General features: G+C 45.1%; 1 protein-coding gene across 1 annotated transcript in view; it reads right to left on the bottom strand.

Moving 5' to 3' along the window:
- Positions 1–10,276: 10,276 nt before the first annotated feature.
- The window catches only part of PPP2CB (protein phosphatase 2 catalytic subunit beta), a 29,658-nt gene continuing 26,242 nt past the window's right edge, over positions 10,277–13,692 (bottom strand). Inside the window, exon 7 of the mRNA XM_039540860.1 lies at positions 10,277–10,964. Coding sequence (XP_039396794.1) covers positions 10,892–10,964 — 73 coding nt within the window. The 3' untranslated portion in view covers positions 10,277–10,891. The remainder of the gene's footprint in view (positions 10,965–13,692) is intronic.

Raw genomic sequence — 13,692 nt, forward strand, 5'->3', positions numbered from 1 at the left:
ATTGTCAATGTTCTGGTGACAGAGGTCCCTTGCCTTCTCACATTTTCCATTCATGGGGGGTCAGCCTCTGCTAGTCTTTTTCAACGAACCATTCAGTCCCCTCAGACAGCTAGAGGACATTCACATACCTATGTCACTTACTCTGCCCTGAGAGCAAACAATTGTGTTTCCTCCACTGGATAGCAACTAAAGTATAGGGGAGAAACTGAGGCACACATAGGTGTAATAAAAATATTACAAAGTCTCACTTTGTGACAGGGCCATTTGTCATTGATCTCCACAGGGGGCAGGGAAGGGGATTCTCCGCTGATCTCAATAGGGGGATGTGACAAAGTGGGATTTTCTGGATATTTTAATGAAGCATGTGTACCTCAGTTTCCCTGTGTACTTTACATTGCTACCCAATGGGGCGGGGGAGTCTGCACTGAGGGTAGCTCAGGATATGAGGGGTGGGTGTCACCTTCCTGTCTGGGGTGCAATGAATGGGATGTTATGGAAGTGGCTGGAACCTGTTGAAAGTGACCCCATATGAATGATACAATAGGAAGCCCCAGTGACCAAGAGGAAGGTTTTCCCTTAACCTCTCAGTAGGGAAGCTGAGCAGAGAGCAGCTTGAGCACAAAAGGGCTGAGATGTGACAGGCAGAAGATAAAGAGTGAGGGCTTGTCTACACTTGAAACACAACAGTGGCACAGCTGTAGCACTTCAGTGTAGACACTATCTACACCAATGGGAGGGGTTCTCCCATCAGTACAAGCAATCCACCTCCCCGAGAGGCAGTAACTAGGTTGAAGAAATAATTCTACAGCAGGGGTTACATCAATTTAACTACATCATTTCGGGTGTGGATTTTTCATGCCCCTGAGCAACATAGCTGGGTCAACCTAAATTTTAAGCATAGACCAGGCCTGGGCTTCTGGACGAGGTTGGCTCCCTTACCTGGGACTGACAAAGGGAGTCAGAGAGAGAGATTAAAAATGGAGTTCACTATCACTTGGGTGGTAGATTGCTCTGGCTTGACTAGATGGACTATGTCTTAACTCTTTTTTTCTCTGTGCTAACCTAGGGACTTCTGATGAGGTGTACCAGTTGACTAATAAACCCTATTCTTTTTAAAACACTGCCTGGTGTCACTGCAAATACATGCAGAGGTGCAGTAGTCCCTGAAGAGTGTAAAAGTCTCTAACTAGAAGATCGGACTCAGCAAGCAGAGCTCATATTGTAGTAGTAGGATTTTTGTTTGTATTTTGGATAATTTAGAATGGATATAATAACGTAGCATGTCTTAAATGATTTGACCATATCCTGCCAGACACCCTTTTTGAATAGCAGAAAGGAATGGCCAAAGGCAGGGTGGCCAACTTGAGCCTGAGAAGGAGCCAGAATTTACCAATGTGCATTGCCAAAGAACCACAGTATTACTGTAATATGTCAGCAGCCCTGCCCGTCGGCTCCCTGCCCCTGCTCCCAGTGCCTGCCACCCACCAGCATCCCCACCAATCAGCACCTCTCCCCTCCCTCCCTCCCTGCACCTCCTGATCAGCTGTTTTGTGGTGTGCAGGAGGCTGGGGGGCGGGGGGAGCGAGGGCACTGCAGGCTCAGGGGAGGGGCGAGAAGGGGTGGAGTGGGGCAGAGCAGTGAGCACCCCCAGCACACTGGAAAATTGGCACCTGTAACTCCAGCCCCGGAGTTGGTGCCTGTACAAGGAGCCACATATTAACTTCTGAAGAGCCACAGATTGGCCACTCCTAGCCTAAGGGTCCGTTGGAAAAAACGCATCAGAGAGGCTGCCTGTGTCTGAACTGATGTTAAGGCAGGAACAGACCAGAACAGTCCTTATGGCTGATTATGGTCACCTTTTGTTTTAGGATAAGTTTTCCTTACAGTATTTGCTATAAGGCAGGGTTCTAAAACTGGGGAGTCAGGACCCCTCAGGGGGTCACAAGGTTATTAAATGGGGGGGGGGGTCACAAGCTGTCAGCCTCCACCCAAAACCCCATTTTGCATCCAGCATGTATAATGGTATTAAATATATAAAAAAGTGGTTTTAATTTATAAGGAGGGGGTCACACTCAGAGGCTTGCTGTGAGAAAGGGGTCCCTAGAACAAAGGTTTGAGAACCACTGCAATAAGGTCTTGTTTCTTATCTGCATTGCAAATGAAATTGGGTAAGGTTCTTTTGTAATCCCTTTAGTAACCATATAACCCTTTCTAAAATGTAATCTTGTCTGAAATTCTCTGTAAAATTGTTTGGTGTGAGTAAAGGATGTGTGCATGGTTAAGGATGAGTGTAAAAGCCATCACAAATGTCCAGATGGTCAAGAAGAAGTGAGACACAGCAGGAAACAATCAGAAAACATCCATTGTATCTGATGCTAAACAAGTTAGCAGCACTGACAACCTCAGAGGTGAGGCAAACGCCACCACAGGCAAGACAACAAATAAGAGATAACAGTAGAAAACCCCAAAGTTAACATCACTTAAGGACTAATGATTACAAAATGACATTGCAAAATCCATAGACTAAAGTGGAAATTTACAAGTATAAAGCTGGGGTGTTTTGCCATAAAACTCTGGGTTCAATCCTGCAAAGCCTCCGCGCATCGGATCACGACCGACAGAGCCCAGCTCCTCCCTCCTGCTCAGTCTAACTGGACATTAGCTTGACTCGAGTGATGACACATTGGTAACTGTAAGACCATCTGCTCTGTGTGTGAGAGAGAGTGAATGCATATGCTAACTGTTGTATTTTCAATAAACACAGTGTATTGCCTTTTCCCCTGAAAAAGATCCCGTGTGCTGCTTATAAGCATAACAATATGTGTGAAGCAGGAGAGCTGGAGCTGGTGAGGCTGCGTGGCCAACCTTGAAGGAAGAGTGAGACCCCTTACAGCCTTGAAGAAAGTACAACAGAGCCAAACACAGCATCAGAACTGAGCACATTTCTCGTTTCTGGCTGTGGAAAACAGGTCTATCCGAAGGGTACCCTATTACCAAAATATACTGTGAATGGAATCTATTTTTCATTTGTGATTGTGAGAGAAGTGCCTATTGAGTGTACTCATGGTCAGGTTCTGAGCACCCGGAAGATAAGCTGCTGCTAAGTGACTGCATATACACCAATTCCAAACTTTGACAACTTTGGCAAAAGTGGGGAGCTCTTGGCCTTTGTCAGTTGATATAGAACATTCATGACATGTTGTCCGTCATGACTTACGTGTTTGCCCCTAATCAGTGGTAGAAACTGGTGACAAGCATATATGACTGCCCGGAGTTCTAGGATGTTGAATAGAGTGACATCTTGAGGTGTCTACCTGCCTTGGGCCATGTGCATGTCCAGATGTGCTCCCCAAACTAAAAGGAAGGCATCCATCATTATAACAACTGTCAGGGAACAGCACGTGAAAAGGAATCTTGGGCAGCTGTGTGGATATTTCCACCAATTGAGAGATTCCTTCATGAACGAGGGTATGGAAAGTAATTTGGTTAGTTTGTGTCTGCTTAGTGCACAAACAGTCCTGAGCCACCCTCGAAGGCAATGCATTCTCAGTCTTGCATGGTCTAGAAACAAAAGTGCCAGGTACCACATGTCCCAACAGCTGAAGACAATTTTTGACAAGGGAACATGGGCTGATCTGGATTGTGTTTATGATGTTAGGTAAGGCTACCAATCTGTCCACCGGGAAGTAGACTCTTGCTGCTATTGAATAGAGATAAGTTACCACGAAGTCTACCTTTGTACAGGAGGCAGGGTGGATTTCTGAATGTTCAATCGTAGGCCAAGTTCGAGGTTGAGGTCTATGGTCTTGCAAGTGACCAGTAAAGTTTCATCGTAGGAGCAACTTTTCAGAAAACCAGTTGCCTAGGTAAGGGAACACCAGAGTTCCTGTTCTGCGGAGGGGTGTTGCTGCTGCTTGACATAACCTTTGAAAAGACTCTTGGAGCAGATGAGAGGCTGAACTAGAGTACCCTGTACTGAAAGTGGGCCTAACCAACAGTAAAACACAGGAACCTTTTGTGATATGGGTGGATTGGATTGGAAATATGCATTTTGAAGGTTAAGTACTGAGAATCAAGCCCCTTGGTCCGGTGATGGAATTATTGCTGCAGGCATCAGCACTTTGCATTTTTGTGCCTTCGCAAAGGTGTTGAGTAACCTTAGTCTAGGATGGGTCTCCAACTGCTGGTCTTTTTTGGAACCAAGAAGTACCTGGAATAAAAACCCTTCCCTTCGTGCTGAATGAGAATAGGTTCTATAGCACCCAAGAGTATGTCTCATCTTAGAAGGTGCTTGTAAGAGGGGTCCTGAAAAGGGACGGACAAGGGGGACTGGCAGGCCGAAGAGAAGAAAAGTGAATGTAATACCCTGGGGACATGATCTCCAAAACCCACTTGTCTGTAGTGACAGACTCCCAAGCCCACCAGAAGTGGTAAAGGTAGTTGCCAAAGGGAGGAAGGCAGGTGAATCATTGCAGTAGATATGAATGGGGAGGGTAGCTCAGGATCTCAACCACCGCATCAAAATTGGTGCTTCATGGTGGAAGGTTTCAAATCTTTGGTCTTGCAAGTGGATAGTTTTCTCCTCTGGAACCAGTCTCTTGCATTGATCATATGATCTCTGGGAGCTCAAGAATTGGGTGTGCTGGGATCTCTGCACTGTCTGGGACTTACCCCTACCCACAGGAGAAAGTGTAGTATAAATCCCCAGAGAACACCAAGTGGCCCTGGAGGCCTTCAATGTGTGTAGAGATTTATCCATTCTGTCAGTAAACAATTTAGTGTCATCAAAAGGCAGGTCTTTGTATTCTGGACTTCCTTTGGAAATTCTGAGAGTTGGAGCCAGGAGGCCCTCCTCCTAACTACCGCTGTAGAAATCAAACAAGTGCCAGTATCAGCAGTGCCAAGAGAGGCCTGTGGAGATGTTCTGGCAAGAAGCTGGTCTTTAGCAATAATTGCCTGGAATTGTTCTCTGTGTTCTGTTGGTAAATGCTCAATAAAGGAGTTAAGCTTAGTATAATTTGTCTGGGTGTATTTCACCATCAATGTCTGGCGGTTGGCAATTCTGAACTGTAAAATAGATGACAAATATGATTTTCTACCAAACAAGACAAGGAGCTTATGATCTATCATGGGCACAGATTTAGGTTGGTTCTGCTTTTCACATTTGTTAACCACCTTGACCACCAGAGAGTTAGGAAAGGGATGAGAAAATAAAAACTGAGTCCTTAGAGGGGACATAATATTTCTTAACTACTCTCTTGCACATGGGCAGAGTTGTGACCGGGGTGTGCCAGATGCCCTTCTGGACCCTCCAAAGGTTCTCTTTAAAAGGCAGGGCAATGCAGGCAGATGAAACTGTAGGAAGGCTGTCAAGCAGGTTATGATGTGGCTCTTTGACCTCTTCAGGAAGGATCTGAAAAGAATCTGCAATTCTCTTGTTAAGGTTCTAGAATTACTTGAAATTGTCTGCCAGGGATGGTGGAGGTAACATACTAGCTTCATCCCAGAATGAAGAAAAGATGGTGGCTGGTAGAGAGACCTCTTCATCAGCCCTAGCTTCCTGTTCCTCAAAGGTTTCTTCCTAAGATACTGGTTTCCTAGAGAGGGGGGGTGATGAAGGTTGTCTAATGGCCAATGGGGCAGTACATATGGCCTGGATGGAGGCATCCATGGATGCCTCCCATCAGCAAGATGGTGGCTGTGGACATCTTTCATGAGTGAAATCTATTTCCTCAGAGACCTCTGCAAAACTGCCTCTAACAATGGTGCAGAAACTTCCATTGATGGAATCTGTTCCTCTCTCTCACTCTCTTCCCCCCTCCCCCCCATTACTGCACAGCCAAAGCTTCCTCAGCAGCAGAGCTTGGGCTGAAGGCAGAGCTGCAGATGGGGGAGGAGCTGGGGGTAGAGGTGGAGCTGGTCTGGGGGCAGAGAGGGAATGAAGACACAGCTGAGCTGGGGGCAGAGTGGAGCTGGAGCAGAGTTGAGGGGGAGTGGAACTAGAGGCAGATCTGGCATGGAGGTGAACCTAGGCCTGGAGGCGGAGCAGGACTGCGGGCTGAACAGGTTTGGGCAGAGCAAGGTTGGAAGTATGACACACTCTCCCCTCCCCATCCCACATGGGGATGGCCTGGGCCTGGAGGTAAAGCAAGACTGGTGGCTGAAGAGGGTTGAGGGAGGAGTGAGGCTTGGAGTGGAGTGGGACTGGGAGCATGGTTCTCTCCCTGCCCCCATGGTGACTGGTCAGGGTTGGGGTTGGGGAGTCCTCTGACCTCTGTCAGAGGCCAGGTGCAATGAGCTTTCCATCTTATTTAGCAGAAGTTTGATCTTCCTGTTTTTTCTGGCTCTAGATTTTAAATACCAGACAGAAGTTGCATTTTTGGGATATACCAGATTCCCCATGGCAATGGATACACTGGGAGTGTCAGTCATTCACCAGGATTGCCTCTGACCACAATAGGTAATGTCTGAAACCAGGAGACCAAGGCATCCCCTCCCAGTAATGTAAAGCTCCCACTAAGAGAGAAAACAATCCAATGGGTAAGTTTTTTCTTAAAGCTACTGTTACTAGAACTACTACTAAACTACTCTAAGGGCTTGTTTATATTACCCACAGGATCCACGGGCAGCGATTGATCCAGCGAAGGTGTGTGCGTGTCAATTTATCACATCTACTCTAGATGCAATAAATTGACCGCCAAGCGCTCTCCCATCGACTCTGGAGCAAGAGGCGCAGGCGAAGTTGACTGAGGAGCATCAGCTGTCAACTCACCACAGTGAAGACACCGCAGTGAGTAGATCTAAAATCGACTTCAGCTAGCTGAAGTTGTGTAACTTAGATTGATTCCTCCTTCCCCCCCCCCTCCAGTGTAGACCAGGCCTAAGAGCTGTGGGGACACAGTTGAGGTAAAACTCAACACCAAATCACTGCTAGGCTCCGTCTCAGGCCAAGGTGGTAGAGAAGGAACCAAGGGTAGTTCATCCACGCAGCGCTCTAGCACAACAGTGTGGAGCACAAGACTGGGTAACGTGCATGCGGGCGACACACTGCTTTTGCGAAATCTCCAATCAAAGGTGCAGGAGGAGCACCCAGTAAATGACACTACTCTAAGAAGAAGGTTAGATCACAGCCCAACCTTTTGCTGAACTCTCTCATTTTAGGACTACTTCTTTACGCAAGGAAACTTTTCCCCTAAAAGCCTGGAAAATGTCTTATGTGTCTCCCACTACACAAAATGAAGGTATAGTCAGTGAGATAGAGCCAATACATGAAAGGTGGCGTTATTCAAGACTTTCCTGTCAAGTGTGCTGCTTTTAGTCCAATACAATTAAAAGGACAGACCTCAGAGGCAGAAAGAATGCTTCTAGCAGGCTGAAAGTCAGTGAGAGCAGTCTTTGGAACCCATAGGGCAGTGGTTCTCAACCTTACCCGACTACTATACCCATTCCTGGGGTCTGATTTGTCTTGGGTATCCCAAGTTTCACCTCACTTAAAAACCACTTGCTTACAAAATCAAACAAATACAAAAGTGTCTCAGCACACTATTACTGAAAAATTGTTGACTCTTATTTTTACTAGAATTATGAAATAAATCAATTGGAATATAAATATTGTGCTTACATTTCAGTATGATATTTATCATATAATGGTATATAGAGCAGTATAAACAAGTCATTGTATGAAATTTTAGTTTGTACTGACTTGGCTAGTGCTTTTTATGTAGCCTGTTGTAAAATTAGGCAAATTGACAAGACCTCTGCAAATACATGTAGACCTAGTTGAGAACCACTGCCAGAGGGGAGTTGATAAATCTCTGTTGAAGGTACCAGGTCATACACACCAGTAAATCCAGGTCATGGGTATTTTTATCCTCAAGTGTGAATTCATGGGCTCCAGCCTGATGCTTCCTCCCCCCCCGATTGGAAAGTGCCATTATCCATGAGCCCATGCTCAGGGCCCCAATTATCTGCACCTCAAAACTGGAGTTACTGAGGCTCCCCTCAAATGCTCAGCATGGGATCCAAGGAGGTGATCAAAGGCAAAGGATGGGAGCTCTTAGGTGTGTCTGGCACCAAGAAAGGACTCAACATCACAGCAACAGCACCAATGACACTGGTTAATCCCAGACTCCGTCTGATGCTCGTTCCATGGTGAAGCCACCCCAGAAAGTCTTTTTCTTGGCTTGGAACAGGGAGCTAATTGTAGCACATTGTTCAGTGTGACCCCGGGATAGGTTATAGGCAAAGTAAATGCTGATCTATAGTAAATTGAAGCCCAATCTGAGAAGCTAGGTCCATGAGAAACCTCAGTATAGACCTCCACCTCCATCCATTGGGGAGCAGCTCTTTGCAGAGCTTGATCCTAAGCACCTGCCTCTGCTGACCCATGTGAATCTGGGGATTTTAGTGCCACTGAAGTGTAGTAGAACCCTTAGAGCTGGAATCTTGGCACATGGTCCTTCAGAAGCAAATGGGCATGATCCTTGGCACTTCACTCGTCAACCACAATACTGCTAAAGTCAGACAAAACTACTTTGACAGTGGTCTCTGTTGGTGGTGCTTGACCCCCAGAACCAAATTTGGATTGATTCAGATTGAATCAGGGACCTTGGTGTTTCTCATGCCAGTGGCAGAACCACTTTAGCAGGTGGTTCTCCAGAGGTAACTGCAGGACTCAACTCAGCACTGAACTCCACTGATACGGACAGGAACAGTAACCATGACACTGTTTATGCTAAAAGAAAAGCAGAAAGTGGACGGTGCAAAGTCTTCAGGACTGATTAGGTCAACCCAGATATATCTGGAGACCTCTGAGCCATTTACGTTGCACACGTCAGTGTTTCCAAAATGATGGTACCTGACTTCTTTGTATTATCATTGAGCCTAGGAGCTCTAGTCACGGATTGTACAGTACCTAGCCTATGCCCCAAAGCTCACATGGTTGATCAAGTGGATCTGGGAACACTGATGAACTTCTATTGGACACAGAAGCAGTTCAACAGTTGGCAGTATTAGATCCTCAGTTGACTGCACGGATCTGGGGATCTCAATGCCTCTTATGGTGGGCACAAAACCACTTTGTTAAGCAGTTCTCCAGATTCAACGGTGACAAGTATTCAGCACCAAACTATAATGACCCAAAATCATAGTGATGAATAGATCGCCAGAGTCTGTTTGATGGATCCATGGCACCAGATTTGCTTTACCATCTAATGACCTTGGGAGCAATTACATGAGGCACTTGTGGTAAAAATGCAGAACTTCCAGGCTATCAGCTTTAGTTGGTCAGACATGAAATGTCTCCTCGATCTGGGGGTATGAGATGGCTCGTGTTTTCGTGGGTCCAGACAATGCCCAAGCCATATGGGCCTCTTAAGAAAAGCTGACTAACAACCTGACTACAAATACCAATAGCCCTTAAAGGGCAGAAGAAATAAACCAGTGAAGCAGCATTGAGCAGGATCTGAGCTCACTGTGCCTTAGAAGAAACTGAAGGGCAGGTGGGAATCACTCCCCCCTTTTATATCCTCTGAACCTTCAGTGAAGGAGGGATGAGTGGCTCCAAGAGAATTGCTCACTAGATGGTTCTAGAAGCTCATGGTGTAAGCACCTTGATTCCACAAATGCAGATGACACTTGGAAAACTACTGTTAATTTATGATCTCCAAGCACAAGAACATCCTTTGACTGATTCATCTTTTAAACTGTCATACACCAGTATCTATGGTACCACCTCATATTACATGGTTGCCAAGAATGCTCAACTTCTAATCAGGGCCGGCTCTAACTTTGCCGTCCCAAGCAAAAAAACAAAACAAAAACACGCCACCCTGCCGAACCAAAATCATCAACAACAAACCCAGCGCTGCCCTGCCGAACCAAAATTGGCAGCCCCTTATAAGGTGCCGCCCCAAGCACCTGCTTGGTCGGCTGGTGCCTGGAGCCAGCCCTGCTTCTAATGACTCCACCGGGAGAGAAGGGAGCTGTTCAACATCCTGAAGGAGGTGGCCCTCCATTGATTAACATGCTTGTACTGTGTTGACAATCATCCCATTAGGAGTGTTCTATTGTATACTATGGCCAAAAAGTACACACATTAACCTCTTCACCAAGTAGGCTCTTTGTTTTTAGACAAACAGAAACCTAGAAATAGATAAATACCTTACAACCCAAACACCTTTTGTGTTGAGTTTGAGTAGCTGTATCACATTCTGAAACCACAGTTACAGATAATCATTTCACAAATGCAGATCACAACCGTTTTAGACTACCCATCTGTTTTGGTTTACAATTGCAAGTTTATTTGTTCAAATACACCAGATAAGATGCAAGCACTTCCATGACAAATATACAGAAAAAAAAGATAGGATCAACACAGAATGGTATGTTAACTAAAAAAGGGAAAGCTCTTTAAATGTTATGACAACATACTCCCAACAGGAACTATTTCCATTCTCCAGTTAAGTTAATCATACATGTCAATAAAACAAAGGGTGGTGGGTTGACCGAGAAGTTAGTTATATTGTCCTTAAAAATAAACTCCAAACTCTAATTAATGCCAGTTAAACACTACAACTAAATTTACAAATAAGCATAAAAGGAGTTGAAAGTGTTAGAATTACCTCTTCTCTTTGAACAGTCCAGAAGAAAACAATTACTACAAATACAGCAGGCAAACTGACTGTTGGACTGATTGGTATAAGATATATAGTGTGGTACTGAATTCAGTCTCAAATTGTGCTAAATGCTCATCCTCAGTATGGCACATTTTGGTCCATGATGGGGGTTTTAGGCCGAGACAGATCCCAATTCCTTAGAGAAATGTGTAAATTATTGTTTTTTTAAAATGCCAAGTGTACTTCCTCCTACAAAGGGCGGTGTGAGGAGATGTTTATAGAAAGTAGTCTGGAGTACGACGGGTAACATGAGGCTCTCCACGACGAGGTGCAGGGTCAAATTGAAGGCTGTAGTAAAAAGGAACAAATTATTTTTTTGCCGCTACAATTAACGTTTAGTGATTTTTAAAAATACAAATACAAAACATTTTCCCCACTGCTAGGCTATAACTTACTCCAACCTTTCCACCCAATGCACCATATATGCAAGTCTAGAAAAAACTCCCCTAAATTTTATCATTTTATGGGAGGCAAACACTTATCAACTGGCATAGGCGATTACATGAAATAAAGATCATCATTGGCTACGGTTTGGTGAAGCCCATCTCTAGTCTCACTAAAGGCCCTCTGAGCAGAATTCTCCATCTATTTTCTTATCATAAGCAACCCATTTCTCATTACACAACCTAATGTCAGCAAAACAATGCACCCGCTTTACCTCCTGGATGTAGTAAGGTTAAAAAATACTAGCAATTAGCTAAATACGCTTCTGAGTAATATTTCACTGCTCTGCAGCTAAGCATCAAAATAAGGAGCTGCACCACTAAGATGTAATAGCAATTCATGTATTGTGTAACAACTGCACAAATATGCAGGTTACCATTAAATATATCAAGTTCAGTGTAACATTTTTAAATACTTTTATCCATCAAGAATCTCCTGCTCTCCCCCTCAGAAGAGAAGTCCGAAAAAGAAGGGGTGGTGGTGGTGGTGAATATAGACTCCTACCTCACTGCCTTGAGAAGGCTTGACATCTGACCCAGGTTGATCCTGTGGACCAGCTCCATTGTCTCACGGCCTTACTTGGTCCCAAAGCGATAGAGGCTTATAGCCAGATGGATGAGCTGATACTGGAGATTATGAATAGTTCAAAAAGTCTCTACTGCTTAAGTTTGAATTGACACCTGAGGCTCATAAGAAAATGGTTTGGTGTGTGCAAATAAACAAGAAGTGATATACATGGAAGTTGCACTGAAGGGAGAATATCTCCACAAATGGGGTAAAAGTACAGACATCACTATAGTGGAAGGTTTATATGACCTGGTTGGGTTAGAGCAACTCTGAGGTATGTCCCTGTAACAGGATGCTGGCTTAAAGAGGCACTGAACCAGCCCCTGTTAGCTCAGAACCTGCTAGCATAGCTCCCATCAAGGGGAACTGGCTGGAGCTGGCAGGATGTGGCTCATTAAAGGAGCCTGAGAGCAATCACCTGTGAGCCTGCTGAGAGGAAGGCCTATAAAGCTAGCAGGAAGGAAGGAGGAGGAGAGGAACAGGAAAGTGAGGGCCAGTTGCTCCCAGCTGCTGTCAGAGCAAGCTGTTCCCTAAGGGGCTACCTGACTGGTATTGCATTGTATATAGCTGTATATACATGGTGGTGGGAAAATAAAAGGGCACTGGTGTGTGAAAGAGTAGTCTCCAGCAAATTTGTACCACGAGCAAAGAAGGGCTCGTCTACAGTCCCCAACAAGTTTAAAATGTGGTTAGTGGACAGGAAGCCGAAGGACCTCACAGTGCAGGCCTGTTTACAAATTCATCTGCTAACAGTAGGTATGAAAAGAGATTCAAAGAGTACTGGCTGAAACACAGGAACCAATGGAAGGCCCTAAAAGAGGATTCAGATAAATCCAAGTGTGTGGCGGTGGACAGGGAGAGCATCTGTCTTTGGTAGACCCCGGCCAAGGAATCTCAAAGAACTGAGATTCAGCATTTTTAGGATGACAGGGCATGAGTGAGTGTACGGTCCAAGGCCTGAGGAACTGATGTTTGTCCGGGATCGAGGGGTTAACTCTCACTCTATCCAGCCAAAAAGACAGCCTATACTTCAACCTTAGAGTGAACTGTGTTACTAAACTTTCGGAGCAAAGCAGTCACAAAACCAGGTCCTCTTGGGGACATGGTGCACTGTCAGCCCAGGCACTGGTGTACATGTCCTGTTGTAGTCTCATGAGTTCAGACTCTGACCCCAGCAGGAGGAGCACAAGATGGTTGTTGAACAGGAAACATCTTTAGACAGCTAAAGTTGCAAATAGGTGTCATAGGATTTTCAAGAGTCTCTAGGCCCCTAATGCTCATTAGTTTCCCCACACCATTTTTTCCTGTCCTTTGGGGTTATTTCCGCATGTGGTCTAGCAGCCAGTTAAATTTCTCCGTGCCCACACCATTTTAGGCATTGTCCACTGGTCCCGAGCTTCTGAGCTACCTTCTTCACCTACTTTTTTGGCCTCGTTAAGACTCGTCTTTCTTGATTTGTATATTTGTTGTCTCACGTGATGCCACAGCTACTAAGGAAATTAGTGCCCATTTTCACTAACACTCCTGAGACCCACTTGCTGAAGGGTTACTACTGCTTGTTAATATCCTGGAGCGGGAATCAACCCTGTAATTCTCCAAGGAGAATGATCAGCTACTTACCATAGTGACTGAGGCAAATGTTTATATGGATCTGCACTCCTCCCCCACTTCTTTGGAGCCTCATTAAGGATTCCTGAATTAGTAGTAGGAACTGCGGATGCACTTGAAGGCACTCCCTCTTTTGTACCCTTCTGTCCCAGAGCATTTCAAGAGGAAGGGTGTGCCCAGGTTTTGGATCCATACAGGTAATTATCTTGAAGATTAGTTACTACGGTCATTGTTTATACATCCACAAACTCTAATAAGGTCTCATTTTCCAGAGTTTTCCAAGCTTTGGGTAATGACTGTTTCATTTCAAAACAAAACATCCCACCAATTTTAGGTCACTCATTAGTCCTATTTTACAAGTTTTGAAGTCTTTTCCCAAAATCAAAATGCCTCAGAA

The sequence above is a fragment of the Mauremys reevesii genome, linkage group 5 (genome assembly GCF_016161935.1).
Source record: "Mauremys reevesii isolate NIE-2019 linkage group 5, ASM1616193v1, whole genome shotgun sequence".
Taxonomy (NCBI): Eukaryota; Metazoa; Chordata; order Testudines; family Geoemydidae; genus Mauremys; species Mauremys reevesii.